The sequence below is a fragment of the Centroberyx affinis genome, unplaced genomic scaffold (assembly GCF_046629955.1).
Source record: "Centroberyx affinis isolate AG114_WGS23_722 - 3 ecotype Tasmania unplaced genomic scaffold, CSIRO-AGI_Caff_v1 ptg003079l_1, whole genome shotgun sequence".
NCBI classification, from domain to species: domain Eukaryota; kingdom Metazoa; phylum Chordata; class Actinopteri; order Beryciformes; family Berycidae; genus Centroberyx; species Centroberyx affinis.
In genome coordinates this window covers 13,093-28,657 of record NW_027281162.1, presented here as the reverse complement: position 1 = coordinate 28,657, position 15,565 = coordinate 13,093, and the positions used below count along the sequence as shown (strand labels likewise).

The following is a 15,565-nucleotide window of genomic DNA, read 5'->3' as shown; positions in this document are numbered from 1 at the left end:
TATACTATACCACACTACACTATACCATACTACACTATACTATACTACACTACACTATACTACACTACACTATACTCTATTACACTATACTACACTATACTATACTACACTATACTACACTATACTATACTACACTACACTAGACTCTACTACACTATACTATACTACACTACACTATACTACACATACTACACTAGACTCTACTATACTACACTAGAGTACTACACTACACTGTACTACACTACACTAGACTCTACCACACTACTATACTACACTACACTAGACTTTACTACACTATACTATACTACAATACATTATACTATACTATACTACACTATACTACACTACACTAGACTCTACTACACTACACTATACTACACTACATTATACTACACTATACTATACTACACTATACTACACTACACTAGACTCTACACCATACTGTACTACACTATACTGCACTACACTATACTACTACACTATACTACACTATACTACTCTACACTATACTACACTACACTAGACTCTACTACACTATACTACACTACTATACTACACTACACTACACTATACTGCACTACACTATACTACACTAGACTCTACTACACTATACTATACTACACTATACTACACTACACTACACTATTCTATACAACACTAAATATATATATATCCTAGTACTACACTGGTACTATACTATATAATGTGTACCATAATATACAGTACTACAATACTATATACTGTGTACCTATACAGTACTATTATAGTTTACTGTGTGTTCATGCTGTGTGTGTGTGTGTGTGTGTGTGTGTGTGTGTGTGTGTGTGTGTGTGTGTGTGTGTGTGTGTCAGAGATCGTCCATGAGGATGTGAAGATGTGTTCAGATGGAGAAAGCGATCCGGCTTCATCTTCAGACGACGTTCAGAGTCCAGTCAGAGTCCGGCTGAGGAACAAGAAGATCTCTACTGAGGTACACACACACACACGCACGCACACACACACACACACACACACACACACACACACACACACACACACACACACACACACACACACACACACACAGAATATATATACACACACAAACACACAGAGTATACACACATACACACTAGGGTTATAACGGTTCAGAAAACTCACAGTTCGTTGGTCGTACCGGCTCTCCTCCTCCTCTCCTCCTCCTCTCCTCCTTCTCTCCTACTCCTCTCCTCCTCCTCTCCTCCTCCTCTCCTGCTGCTGCAGAGTGACGTCGGGCTCTTCTGCACCGCAATAACTTTATTTTTATTTTTATTTATTTAATATCGGCACGGAAGCCAAAAATCAGGTCAGTGTATAGAAATTGATCCAAATGGATCTTTAATGGGCCGATGTGCGTCATCACCTCATGTTTCACAGAGCAGCAGAGCAGCAGCAGAGCTTCAAAGTGAAACTTTAAATTCCACAATTTGCTCCATACTCACTCCAGCTGTGATGTCATCGTAGATTGACAACTGATTGGACAGAAACTCTCCAGGGAGATCGGACCCACATGGAGAGTAGAGGACAGAACCGAATGAACTGCGGCTCACATGAGCAACCTGAACCGTGGGAAGCAAACGGTTTGGATTTTTTTCAGGAACCGTTTCACCTCTAATACACACACACACACACACACACAGACACACACAGACACACACACACACACAGACACACACACACACACACACACACAGACACACACACACACACACACACACACAGACACACACACACACAGACACACACACACACAAACTGACTGGGTCCATGTTTACATTGACTGTTTTTCCACATAAAACAACACAGGATACAAAAAGTGTGTGTGTGTGTGTGTATGTGTGTGTGTGTGTGTGTGTGTGTGTGTGTGTGTGTGTGTGTGTGTGTGTGTGTGTATGTGTGTGTGTGTGTGTGTAGGACATTAACAAGCGCCTGTCATTGCCGGCTGATATTCGCCTTCCAGACGGTTACCTGGAGAAGTTTAATCTGATTGGTCCAGCACTGTTTGACCAGCCAATCAGCAGGCGGCTCCGCAGAGTCTCTCTGGTACATCTACGAGTTTCTATTCTATTCTATTTTATTCTATTGGCCTATTTGATAAGTTCATCAGTACGAGGTTCTGATTGGTTTCTGGTATATTATCAGTATGTACTGTATATATTCTGTCTTAGTCTAGTTCCTACAAATCCTGTCTGTCTCTTCTGTTTTTCTGTTCTGCAGTCAGAGATTGGCTTTGGGAAACTGGAGACTTATGTCAAACTGGACAAACTGGGAGAGGTAAGGAGACCCCAGTCCATCCACACTATACTGTTACCTAGCAACCTCTCAGTGCTGTAACCTAGCAACTTTTCAATGCTGATACCTAGCAACCAGTTAATACTGTGACCTAGCCATGCTATTGTGGTGTTGGAATGTGAAATTTCACTGTCTGAAATTAGTTTAAACCAAAAGGCAGAAAGGGACAAATTTTTAGTTTAATTTATTTGCACATTGATAAAAATAGATATAATTAGTGTGCTGAGTTACCAGGACAACCTCCTACAGGTTGGTCCGTCAGAAGATCCAGTTTTATTTTATTTAAAAAAAAAAAAAGGCTTCTTGGACAGAAAGAGCACCAGCTCTCCTGTGCGTTGCAGTGAAAGGATTGTGGAAGCAGTTTTGCTGTCTGTTCTGGATTATGGGGATGTGATTTACATCCATAGACCAGTACAGTGTTGGGGGTAACGAGTTAAGTAATATAACGTAATATTATTATTTCTCTGAGTAATGGAGTAGTGTAACGACTTACTGTTTTAAATGAAGTAATATTATTACAGTTATTTTTGTAAGTACTGTAATAATATTACTGGTCGCGATGATTCAAAGAGCAACTGAAATAAAATCTGTATATCCTCGTCTTTTCTCAGCTGCTGTAGGTCTGATGCAACTTCTTGTTTACTGTCGCCATGCTGCTGAATGCAGGATGGTTTTTTTTCTAAAGTGGTGGTCAGTATTGGCAGTTTTGAAAATAATTTTGCCTACACACAATGTTGTTTTATTTTTCAAGAGCTCACTGTGAGCTTGTAGGCATTCTGCTTCTTAATCCCCATTTAAGCACTTTATTTGATTTATTTTTTGTTAACATTTGCTGCTAATCATACATTCTTAATTAGGAGTGAAGAGGTTGTTTTATGTCTTTAAATAAAGAGTTAAAAGACATTATTTTGTGCCTGTGTCCAATTTTCAGTACCTTACCACCGGTTGGACTTATCAGCATATTTGCCTTGAGTGGAAGTACTGAAGTAATATAACTGGGAATATAACTAGTGACCATATACAGAAAGTAATAAAGTAACTTAATCACACTACTTTTAATAAGGAGTAATAAGGAGTAATAAATCATATATTACATTTTGAAAGTGACTTCCCCAACACTGGACCAGTAGACTCAATATATCATTATAATCATTCAGATTTCTCACTGGTAGCTATGGTACTCATCACTGCATGTAGAACGAAAGGGTTCGGCGGTCATCTCTGGGATTTGTTTAACTACAAAGCGCTTATTGGAAAATTACCTTGTTATATCATGACAATGTTAGACTGGAGCTTCGGACCAAACCCGTACAAATGACTGGCTTCCTCCAGTTAATTCTGAACTTGGAAATACTTTTCCAGGTAGATGGAACAATCTACAACGCATACAAATCAACATTCTTGTATTCCCTCCATTCTTTTAGGAGGTTGACATGATATTTTTGTGTTGCTCCACCCCTGTCAGTACACGCTAGGGCTGGACCCGAATATTCGACTATTCGATATCCGTTCGTTGGGTAGGTATTCGGTTCTCAATTTTGGGATTCGGATATTCGTTTTTTTAAATATAATTTTATAAGCCGGTTGCCATTGACGCTGTGAAGCAGTTTCTTTTTTTTTTTTACTTCCATTCAAACGTCAGTCACATTTGCTGATCTCCATGGTGGCACAGAGAAAAAAGTACGACCTGAAATTCAAGCTGTCAGTTTCAAATCTGCTGAACAAAACTCAGGAGAAGCAGCAGCAAGACATTTCTCCGTTGATCTTTTTTTTTTTTGTAATCTTTTTTCTAAGGTAGGCTACCGATATTTTGATATGGGGCTCCCTCTCCCTCTCTCTCTCCCTCTCTCTCTCTCTCTCTCTCTCTCTCTCTCTCTGCGCTTTAGAACGTAACCGCTGTGAAACAATCAGAAAATAACGTTTTATTTCTCTGATTCAGCGGCTTTCTTGTTACTACCGCTCCCTCTCTTCATTCACTTTCTAGCTCGCTCGACCATCGAGTTGGTACATCGCAGAGACATCAAATTTGGCCCAATGACAGATATTGGTAACCATTACAGGAGGATGAATGTATTTTTAACAACTAAAACACAGCCACAAATCTTTGATCCATGTCGTTCATAACTGGACTTAACTGTATTAACTTTGTCTGAAGGCTACAGCACAACAAAGTAGGAAATAACAACAATAAACACAATTAAAACAGACAAAAAAGAAACCATTTAACTACGTAGCCTCCTGGTAGAAGCACAAAATTCAAGGAAAAATGACTAAATCAGCAAGTCAAACAAATCGGCCAAACAAAACGCTCCGCTTCTGAAACGCTCCCGGTGTGTTATGAAGCCGATCGGAGGACAGAACAAAACTGTGGAACGCAACGCAGCTGCCGCCGGTGGAATCCAGGCGTTACTAGGTCCAGAAAAATGAACCCAATCGGCCTGAAGGTGGCGCTATAATTAAAGGTTTTACGTTAAAGGCCATAACTTCCACACCGCAAGTCCGATTTTCACGAAACCTGGTCCACATTATACAGGTGACCATTCTCTACAACTTTGCCGTTTGGACCGTCAAGGTGCACCTGGAAAGTTTTTGAGATATTTTTGAACGTTTTGAAAAACACATTTTTAACATCTCCTCCTACAGCATTTGACCGATCACCACCAAAATTTGTATGTAGCATCTACAGACCTATCTCATTAAAAGTTGTTAAAAGGTTGTTGATATCTACTGTCGTTTTGAAGATATTCATTTTTAAATTTGAGAGAGAGCGTGGCCTGTCAGCTAAATTGTCGTAACTTCATGACCGATTGTCCAATCATCACGAAACTTTGCGAACATGTTCAGATATCATCAATGACCATGTGTGCACAGCTGTTTTAATCTTGAACAGTAGGGGGCGCCACAAATGGGAAAAGTTTATATCTTGTAATCAGCTACATGGATTTGTACGAAATTAGTTTTCCACGATCTAGGGTCATGACTCAGTCGATGCATAAAATTTGGTAAAGATTGATTAAGGTGGGCGTGGCTTATTACAACTAATCGAAATTTCTAGACATTTCACATTCCAAAATTCAAAAAATCTAAATAAATCACCTATACGTCCAGAGAGACATTTTTTCAGCACATCCACTGAATTGTGACAAAAGTTTGCCTCACTGCAACCTATGGTCAATTCAGAAGTCCGTCACTCTATATTTTTCAAAATATGCAAAATCAATTAACATCTATATCTCCACAAGTCTTCAATCATATGCTACCAAAATTGACACAGACATTCTCTAGATGGCAGATATCAAGTGTTTCAAAGGGTGTTCAGATCGGTCAAACGGTGAGTCTGCAGTGACATTCAATATTTTGCTGTAATTTGTACTGTATGCACAACATTTTCTATTTCGCCAAATATTTGATCAAACTTCACCAAAATATTTGACAATACACTCGAGAAAAGCAGGTTGATGTGTGATTTTTTTTTTCAGAATTTTCCCCAACAGTTAAATTGTTGTGAATTTTTTTTGTTTTGTGACATCCCTCTCTCTGTTTTCTGCTTGTGAGGTTGGTTTGGCTTCCTGGCTCAGGAGCCAGTGGGCGGGGTTGGAGAGGGTGTCAGGAAACTACCTGCACCTGGGTAGTTGTGGCTTCATTGTTAACCTCTTTGTCATTGCCTCAACTTGTGAGAATGTGTGTGGAAACCAGGTGGAAACCATGTGGAAACTGTGGAAACCAGGTGGAAGCCTTGTGTCCCCAGTGGTGCAGGCAGTAAGTCACCTAATCTCTAGATACAAAGGTCCAGGGTTCGAATCCCCAGGTGGCCAAGTCCTACTTGCCAACAATGTAGCAATTCATGCATGTGGTATGTAAATAAGTAAATATAATCAATTTACATGTCAGTACCATTCCGAAAAGGCTTGAACCCCATATATTTCACAATTAATTGTGACAAATTGAGGGTCTGCTAAAAGACTGTAATTCACTTAATTGAGACTAATTCACACCATATCAGCCTATAATGAAATGTAGATTGTTTTTGGATGAACGATTGGCTTTCAAACTAAAGCAACAGACACTATTTAGTTGTAGCCTAGATATTCTTCTGACGCAAAATAATTCTTAGAGGCCATTCTAATTTGATGAGGAGTAGGCCTGTAAATGAACTGAGTGTAAAGAGTGAGTGCCATCTAAATCATTTCCCACTGTCTCCAAAATGTGCACACACATGGGTCAAAGTTTCCGTGGCGGTACGCACATTCTCACACCAAGTTTGTTTTTATAAATCCAAAATCTGTGTGAATAGTGGCACACATGCTTTACAGGCTGGAATTGTGAATACGCAATGTTTTATCAATGAAGCCCCTGGTCAGGATCTCTTTCGGGACCCCGACACGGGAGATAATACTTAAGCGTGCCTGCACAACGCTCTTTGCAGAGATATTCTGCAGAGGCACTGCTTCGGGATAATGCGTTGCATAATCCACCAGGACCAACACAAAGCGATATCCCTGTGCACTGCGCTCTAATGGCCGGAGGATCTCCATACCCACTCTATCAAATGGGATGCAAAGACGCTGTTGGAGCAGCCGTTTGGTTAAGTAATTGACATTCAGGGCAGGCGGCACACCACGTTTGCACATCTGCCCGAATGCCCAGCCAATAGAAACGGGCCATTACGTGCTGTAGTGTTTTATCGCTTCCTAGGTGATCAGCCTCAGGTTTGTGGTGAGCCGTCACGACCCACTCTGTACAGCCTGTCTCTAATCAGGGCAAAATGGGGGTAGGTGAGTGCTGCACTGGGGCGCACAAACTGACCATTAATAGACATCACTTGGTCTAAGGCTGAGTGTAGCATATTGTCATGAGACTGCTCCAGTGGGAAATCCTTCAGAAAATTGGGAACGCAAGGAGGCTCTGCCACAGTCTCCTCACATTCCCTGTCGGACAACCACGTGTCACCAGCCAGCACAGCGCACATCCTACATCCATCTGCTTGTCATGACCACACCTCCTCTCTGTTGCCTAAAACCCTCCAAAACCCCGGCCAATCAGTTTCCAGGATGAGAGGGTGCATAAGGAGGGAGCTAACCACGGCCTTAACACTATGCTTTTTGCCCGCATATCTGATTTCTATGGTCACCAAAGGATACTCGTGAACATCCCCATGCACACACCTTACCTCCACCTATTGTGCTTCCAGCAATGCCCCGGAACGCACCAGGCGTTGGTGGATCATTGACTGCATACAGCCTGAGTCCATCAAAGCCTGGTGTCTACCCCCCTGGATCCTTACAGGTACACGGTAGGTCCCCTCCTGATCGGGGGAGGGCGCTGATGGAGCAACGACCCAAACCACCTGCCCCACCTGGAAGTGGCTGAGCTGCCTGCACCACCAGCACTCCTGCCCAGTCGTCTGAGGTTCCCCCTGTGGGGATGGACACTGAGGCTGGGACCTGGGGAGAAGGGTTAAAACAGGAATGGGGCATGGGAGGATGGGGAAGAGGTGTGTGTGTACCCGAAGGGGTTGGACATCGGTGTTGGTGTTGAGGCAGCTCTACTGCTGTCCCACTGTTCTGAGGAGGAAGAGCCAGATGGTTCTCTGCCAGGGTAATGGCTTCGTTCAGACTGGAGGGCTGATGTTGCTGGGGGCAGCACCTGGATGAACTGCTCCAGCACCACCATCTTCAGGACCTCGTCTGATCTGCTGGGCGAGGGGGAAAGGGCGGCCGACGTTCTTGAACTGCAGGATCCGGAACTGGCGCTGGTGATTCTCTGGTGTGTATCCCATGCGGTCCAGGATGGATTGGTGGAGCTGGTTGTAGTTGCTCCTCAAGGACGCCAACAGGCTGTGCGCCGCTATTAATGCTTCTCCCGAAAGCAACGGGAGGAGGCACACAGCCCATTCCCCAGCCAGCCACCGGCAAGATCTGGCCAGCTGCTCGTACATGTTCAGGAACTCCTCGTGGTCATTGCTGGCTGTCATCTTCTGTGGTGAAATGGAGGGGGTTCACCCTGAGGGTCCGTGGGCTGGCTGTTTGCTAGCTTGCGCCAGCAGCAGCTGCAGAATGGCCTGGTTGGCTTGCAGGGCCTCGCGGTCGGCCCGTTGGGCTTCGGCTATCTCAAGCAGCGCTTGGCCCTGCTGCTGTTGGAGCATGACCTGGGCCTCTGTTGGAGCATGACCTGGGCCTCTGTTGGAGCATGACCTGGGCCTCTGTTGGAGCATGACCTAGGCCTCTGTTGGAGCATGACCTGGGCCTCTGTTGGAGCATGACCTGGGCCTCTGTTGGAGCATGACCTGGGCCTCTTGGAGACGGGCGAGATGCTGCAGCGCCTGCAGATTGATGGCCTTCTACAGCACACTCGGATTTTACCCCCCCTTACTGGCCACTACTGTTGTTAGAGTGGCCAGTTAGAGTGGCTGTAGAGATGCACACACACACACACACACACACACACACACACACACACACACACAGGGATGGGAAGACATGGCTCATCAGGTCTTTTATTTAGTCAACTCATGGCTGCCACCATCAACAAAAGGATAATTCAAAAAGGTCTAGTAAGCTCAGAACAAAATAACTCAAACTACCCTCTGACGGGTTTTCCAGCTCCGAGGTCACCGGTGCGCTTTTCCAGGGACATTCTGTCCCAGCCTCACTGCAAGAGATGTAAATAGAGGTTAGAGTTGATTACTAACCCTTGCAGCTGTGTCCCAGTACCATCAGAGCCCCTGCTCACTCTTTCACCCCTAATAAACATTTACTAATAAACGTTTGTTCCCAGTCCTGCAAGTGTTGCTGGAATCTATTCTTTTCCAGTGTTACCTGCCCATTCCATGCACCTTGTCAGTAGGTGAAGTTGTGCCAGAATTCCCTTTCATCTTCTCACTCTCCTGTCCCAGACAGATACAAAAACCAGACCCCACTACGACAATCACATATTGTGACAAGAATGGGTAGGTGGTGAGCAGCAAGTGCAGTACAATAATTAAACACATGAAGGAAAGAGATTAAAGTTTCTAGCTTCTGGACAATGACCGGGGGTTGTTAGAACAAGACTCATAGTCTCATAGTAATTTTGTGGAAGCGTTCCTGCAGGAAATCGAACTCTGGTCTCCTGAGTGAGAGTCTGCAGTCTAACTCCCTGCTGCACACTTTCACCAAATGACCAGAAGTGGTGAACAGAGCAACCGAATGACTGACCAACCAACACTGAGATCCATAGAGCCCCTACTGTCCTGGGGCTAAAAATTTGGCTTCCATAGTGGTTGTCCAAAACCAAACTGAAACAGCGGTCTTCTGACTCTCCTGTAATGAGCCATTTAGCTGCAGGAGTATGGATGGTCTGGCTTGGAGTCCTCAGCCCTTTACACCCTCCACCCCCTCAGTGTTGGTTTAGAGGGAGGGGCAGTTGAAGGACACCCTGTCTGGAACAGGGTGTCACGTTACCCTACCTGGTTCCAGACCTGTGGACCACAGAGAAATACAATTCTATTAAAGACAGGAACCATGTTTCAAGCATTTGTCTCTCTTTTTTTGCTATTCAGAGGAGGGATGCATGGTTGGTCACCAGATGGGACTGATGACTCAACAGGTAATATGAGGTGAGGGCCTTGTTCTTGGGCCTCCTCCAACCCAAGCTGGCACTGTGGGTTGCCCATTAGTCCTGTCCTGCAGAGAGCCTCCAACACAGCTGTAAACTGCTCCTCATGGCTATCCCAGTCTGCACTGTGTATTATAACATCATGAATGTACACTGCATCATACTCTGTGGGGTTTCAGGATCTTGTCCATCAGCCTGAGTCCATCACCAGACGAGGGAGACAAATACGAGGAATACAAAGCATCTCTAGCATACTATTTCTGTAATAAATTGATGTGGTGGACCTGTATGGATGTTGGGTGACCAGGCTTGTGAACTTTGTAGTTGACTGGAACCATTCTTCCTGTTGCCTTATGAGGTTCTTGCCAGGTGATGCAGAACTCTCTGCTCTGTTGTGGACTCCAGCACCAACGCCTTGTCCTATGGCAGGAATTCTTGATGATGATTCCCCGATTGTACACTTGTTTCTGGGCCTCTTGGGCTTGAGATATGTACTCCCTTACCATAGGCTACTAGTCCTTGATACATTATCTCCATCAACAAGACTGCAGTGTGAACTGGGTTGTTCAGACCTCCGTGGAAATGCCAAGCAGGCTGTGTGATTGATGTCCATACAGGAGTTCAAAGGGGGAAAACACTGTAATGTGGTAGTAGCTGATTCCAGTTCCTGCCGTCTCTGTCAATCACTTTTCTCAACATTGGCATCTTATTAAGGTTATTATCGAAGTTTTCAACTAGGCCGTCTGTTTGCTGATGGTAGACAAATGTTGTAATTTGTTTTACCTTCAGCAGTCGCTGCAGGTCTGTATAGCCTGTCAACAGGAGAGTGTTAGCCCAGCAGGACCAGCTCCTCTCCTGATGACACAACCAGCTGCAGGTGTGTGTCTGGCCTCCAGCATCATTATCTTATTTTATCCATGAAGGTCTCAGCAATCATGACTTCCAGGAATCTGGTTGATGAAAACTGATTTATTGTGTTTGTTCCAGTGGAGATGACAAGTGGTTTGCTGTCTTTTTGCTGTAAAAATTAAGATGGATTTTTATGCTTGCCATCTAGATCTGCTTGTGTTGTTAAGAGACTGTAGTATTTTCCTGTCTGATCAAGTTCTTCTCTCTCCCTGTCTGTTTGTCACTCTGTCTGTCTGTGTCTGTCTGCCTGTCTCTCTGTCTCTCTCTCTGTCTCTCTCTCTCTCTCTCTCTCTCTCTCTCTCTCTCTCTCTCTCTCTGCCTGTCTGTCTGCCTGTCTCTCTCTCTGTCTGTGTGTCTGTCTGCCTGTCTGTCTGCCTGTCTGTCTGCCTGTCTCTCTCTCCAGGGAACCTATGCTACAGTCTATAAAGGTCGGAGTAAACTGACTGACAACCTGGTTGCTTTGAAGGAAATTCGACTGGAACATGAAGAGGGAGCTCCGTGTACAGCTATCAGAGAAGGTACTACATAGTACTGCATAGTACTGCATAGAGCTACATAGAGCTACATATTGCACACTAGCTCTCTTCATAGTGCATACTACATGGTACTACATACTGCTACGTAGTACACACTATTTCTCTACATAGTATATACTACATAGTACTACACAGTGCTACATAGAACACACTAGCTCCCAACATAACATATCAAATCCACTCTGAAGGTCTTGAAGTTCACCTGCTGCAGCAGCACCAACAAAGTCCATATAGATCAACATTTAAAGTTAGAGTAATACACAGATCAAACAAGCCCAAGAAACCCAATACACAGCCTTGGGTGATACAGCGTTGTGGCTTTGTATGTTAGGATTTTTGTTTGCGTATTACTCTTATTTTGAAATTTGGTCTTGGCATGTAGTATGGACAGATGGTGGACTGGTGGAGGTTTCTGTTTCTGAGAAGCTCAAGATGGATTTTAACAATAGAACAGAATGTTTGTCTATTTTTCACACTAAAACATACTAGCTGACTACATAGTACACACTAAGTCATGCTAGCTGCTTATTAGGTTCCTACATATTAGGTTTGTGTTTGGTGTGTGTGTGCTTCACATGTGTTTGTGTGTTCACGCGTGTGTTTGTGTGTGTGTGTGTGTGTGTGTGTGTGTGATTACTCCCCTCAGTGTCGCTGCTGAAGGATCTGAAACACGCTAACATCGTCACGCTACATGACATCATCCACACACAGAAGTCTCTCACACTGGTGTTTGAATATCTGGTGAGTCTCTTTCTCTCTCACACACACACACACACACACAACACACACACACAAACTCTCTCACACACACGCGCACACACTGTGTCATTTTCAGTTTTCTGTTTTCTTATTGCTCGTCTTTCTCCTCAGTAGAATGAGCAGAGAGCTACTGCTACTGCCAAATAACTGTGTGTGTGTGTGTGTCCATTTGTGGTTGTGTTTGTGTGTGTCTCCATTTTCCATGTGTGTGTGTGTGTGTCAGGACAAAGATCTGAAGCAGTACCTGGATGACTGTGGAAACACCATCCATGTTCACAACGTCAAGGTGAGTCCTGATTATTTCTCTGTTGTTGTAATTATTACTGGTAATAATATTTAAGATTGTGTAATAAAAATAGTAATAATAACAATTATATTTGTAATTTTCACTGTTATATTATTGTTAAAGCCAGATGCAGATACAGAACCACAGTACAGTGACGCAAACTTGTCAACTTTGGTGATATTCACCGTTTTGATCTAAAATGGGAAATGGGTCGGATGTCAGATATTTGGGGGGGTTCCTGAAATAAACACTTTTTACACACAAGTTTATCTGCCTGCTTGTTCTTCAACCAACTGATGAGTTGAAGACAAGAGGTGAGTCAGCTGACTCTGACTCTGAATCTGAATCTGTCGTATTTATGATGTGAACTGGCAGCTGGAGTCTGTAAAGAAGAAATGTCAGAAGGGTTAGAGACAAACTGTGAAGCTGCAGTGGTTTGTATTTGGAAAGTCCATACAGTTTGTATTGTAACAGATGGAAAGTCCATAACTTAATTTTTTGAAGTCTGAGTTTCAAACATGTTCTACTTTGGCAATCACATCAACGGTAATTTATTTGGTTTACTTGGTGATGTTTTGGGTGTTTTCATAGGAGATTGATAACTGTGTCAACTTTCAAAATGAAAAAGAGTTAGCTAGATAGCTAAATATATATTATATTAAATTAAATTATAGTATCAAATATTAAAAATCATACAGGGTATAGTACTAAAAACATTACATCATGCAAAAATAGAATAAAATGCTCTATGTTTGGTATCTAAGTGATTAATGGTCACATGATTGGTTCTGTTTCAGCCATGATTTCAATTGTGATTTAAAACTAGTGAAGGTAGAGCATTGTCTGATATTGTGTTCCAAGAGTTTGTAGCTCTAATGGAGAAAGCTGACCGGCCAAATTCAGTGGACCTGTGTTGCACTGCACAGTTGCCTCTGCTAGATGCTCTTGTCTGCCTAATGTTATCTGAACATAGTGAATCAAACTCTGTCAGTGGGGGAGGAGCAAGATTGTAGTAGATTTTGTACATTAAACAGGAGTTTGCAAGGTAAACAAAAGTATCAAAGGTCAAAAGGTTATAGTTTGTAATATGACAGTGATGACACCTTGCAGGCTTTTTGTCCAATATTTTGAGTGTTCTTTCGTACAAACTGTGCATGGGCCTAAGAGTGTTTTTTCGCTTGGGACCAAGTGGTAAAGCAATATGACAGATTTGGAAAAATCATAGAATAATTGTACAACTTAGCAGCATCTGTTGACAATTGATTCCTAATGAATTTGAAATTTCTAAGGTTTAGTTTAGCTGTATGGATGAGCCTTTTCACCTGTTTTTCAGGTGTGAATCAATAATTATCCCAAGGTACTTAAAACGGAGACTATTTGGAGCGTTTCGCCCTTAACAAAGATTTCAGGCTGATGAACATCATTCCTCCTGATTGAAAAATAAATACATGCAGCATTTAAAGTGAGACAGGACTGAGTGAGCCAGTCAGAGATACTAGACATTGCTGCCGTTAACTTATGTGCCACCTGCTGTCTTGTCTTGGCACATAAATGCACATAAATTATGGTGTCATCTGCATACATTTGAGTCATTACATCAGGGCATACAGTAGGAAGGTCGTTAACATATAAGCTAAAAAGCAAGGGGCCCAGGACAGATCCCTGGGGCACACCTGTGGAACAGTCAATTGGTGAAAAGAGCTTTGTTCTAATCCGTGTGCATTGCCTTCTCATTGTCAAATAGGACTCCATCCATTTCATAGTATTTTCAGAAAAATGAAAATGTGAAAGCTTAGACAGAAGGACATTATAATTCAGTGTCAAATTCCCTGCATAAATCCAAAAATACTGCTCCTACAACGCCACCTATGTCCAGCTTTTACTTAATTTGCTCTATGAGATAACAATTTGCGAGTACTGCTTTCTAAAACCAAATTGCATTGGGTGAAGTGAGACATGTCCTATGTTCAGAAAATCCACGTTGCTCCGTTACCACTTTTTCTGTGATCTTTGATGCTATTGGCAGAATGCTAATGGACCTATAGTTTGCCACATCTGTTGGTTCACCGGCCTTGTAAATGGGTGTCACAACCGCAGATGAATTTTTGGGCAGTAACTGGAAATAATATAATATTATATATTGTATTATAATATGGGCCTATAATGATATATATATACATCCATGATAATATAATACTTGACTAGAATGGACCAGACACTGTCTAACTGCTCCTGTGAAGGGTTAACTTAAGCAGCTAGTGTTAGTTGATAGTATAAAGATGAGTCAGCATTGCTTATGTTTATTTATTGTTACTCAACAGAATAAACTCTAGTGAAGTTATTTGCTTCCCTTCACAGCAGTGGTTGAAGAGCGGTAAATTAGAGAAATTATAAAATGTGAAAGTGATGCATTCAATACAAATATATATATCTTTTAGGCTGGACCGCAACAGCGGGGCCAGCCCTATAAACGCGAATGTCTGTCACTCACCGGCTGACTGACTGACTGAGTGATGAAGTTACACCATTGGTCGGCCGTGGCACGTGGCACACCCATACACGGTCCAGCCATATACTAGGTTTTGACCTAGTCTTGTTTACCCTCTTCTGCTTTTTCGCTGTTTTTTAACTGTTCATCCTTTGAACCAAAATTACCCTTAAAATGATTTTGTAATGACATTAAAGACCCAATCATGATTCAAATGTAAACAAAAGGAAAGCATCAATAGAAACCCTAAATACAACATTTGATGTACTTTTTCCATTTTCAAGATTCAAGATTCAATAATTTATTACCATTTCAATGAAACATTGATTGGAATTAGTCTTGGTGTGTGCTCGAGGTAGACAACAACAATAAAATACAAATACACATCATCAAAACATAAAAATAAAATAAATAAAACTACAGGCAGCATTTAGAAAAAGAAAAGAAAAAGAAGAAAGTGACAAGTGCATTAAAACAAAAGCCCACTAGGAGTCTCAGTTAGTTGCTAAACATACGTACATACAGAACCATGCTACATACATAACCATGGCTACAGACATGGTCCAAAATTAACACCCGCCAAGCGCCAAATGTGGGTAAATTTTGGTGGAAAAATAAAAAGGGGTCACTGGCCAGTTGGCTGCTAAATTATTTTGGAATCACAACGCACTGTCAGGTTTA

General features: G+C 42.4%; 1 protein-coding gene across 1 annotated transcript in view; it reads left to right on the top strand.

The window, feature by feature from the left end:
- The window catches only part of LOC139659380 (cyclin-dependent kinase 16-like), a gene marked incomplete at its 3' end in the record, with an annotated part of 51,248 nt that overhangs the window by 23,261 nt on the left and 12,422 nt on the right, over window positions 1-15,565 (top strand). Inside the window, exons 5-10 of the mRNA XM_071537629.1 lie at window positions 852-970; window positions 1,933-2,061; window positions 2,236-2,292; window positions 11,219-11,333; window positions 11,998-12,092; window positions 12,334-12,396. Of these exons, the coding sequence (XP_071393730.1) occupies window positions 852-970; window positions 1,933-2,061; window positions 2,236-2,292; window positions 11,219-11,333; window positions 11,998-12,092; window positions 12,334-12,396 (578 nt within the window). The remainder of the gene's footprint in view (window positions 1-851; window positions 971-1,932; window positions 2,062-2,235; window positions 2,293-11,218; window positions 11,334-11,997; window positions 12,093-12,333; window positions 12,397-15,565) is intronic.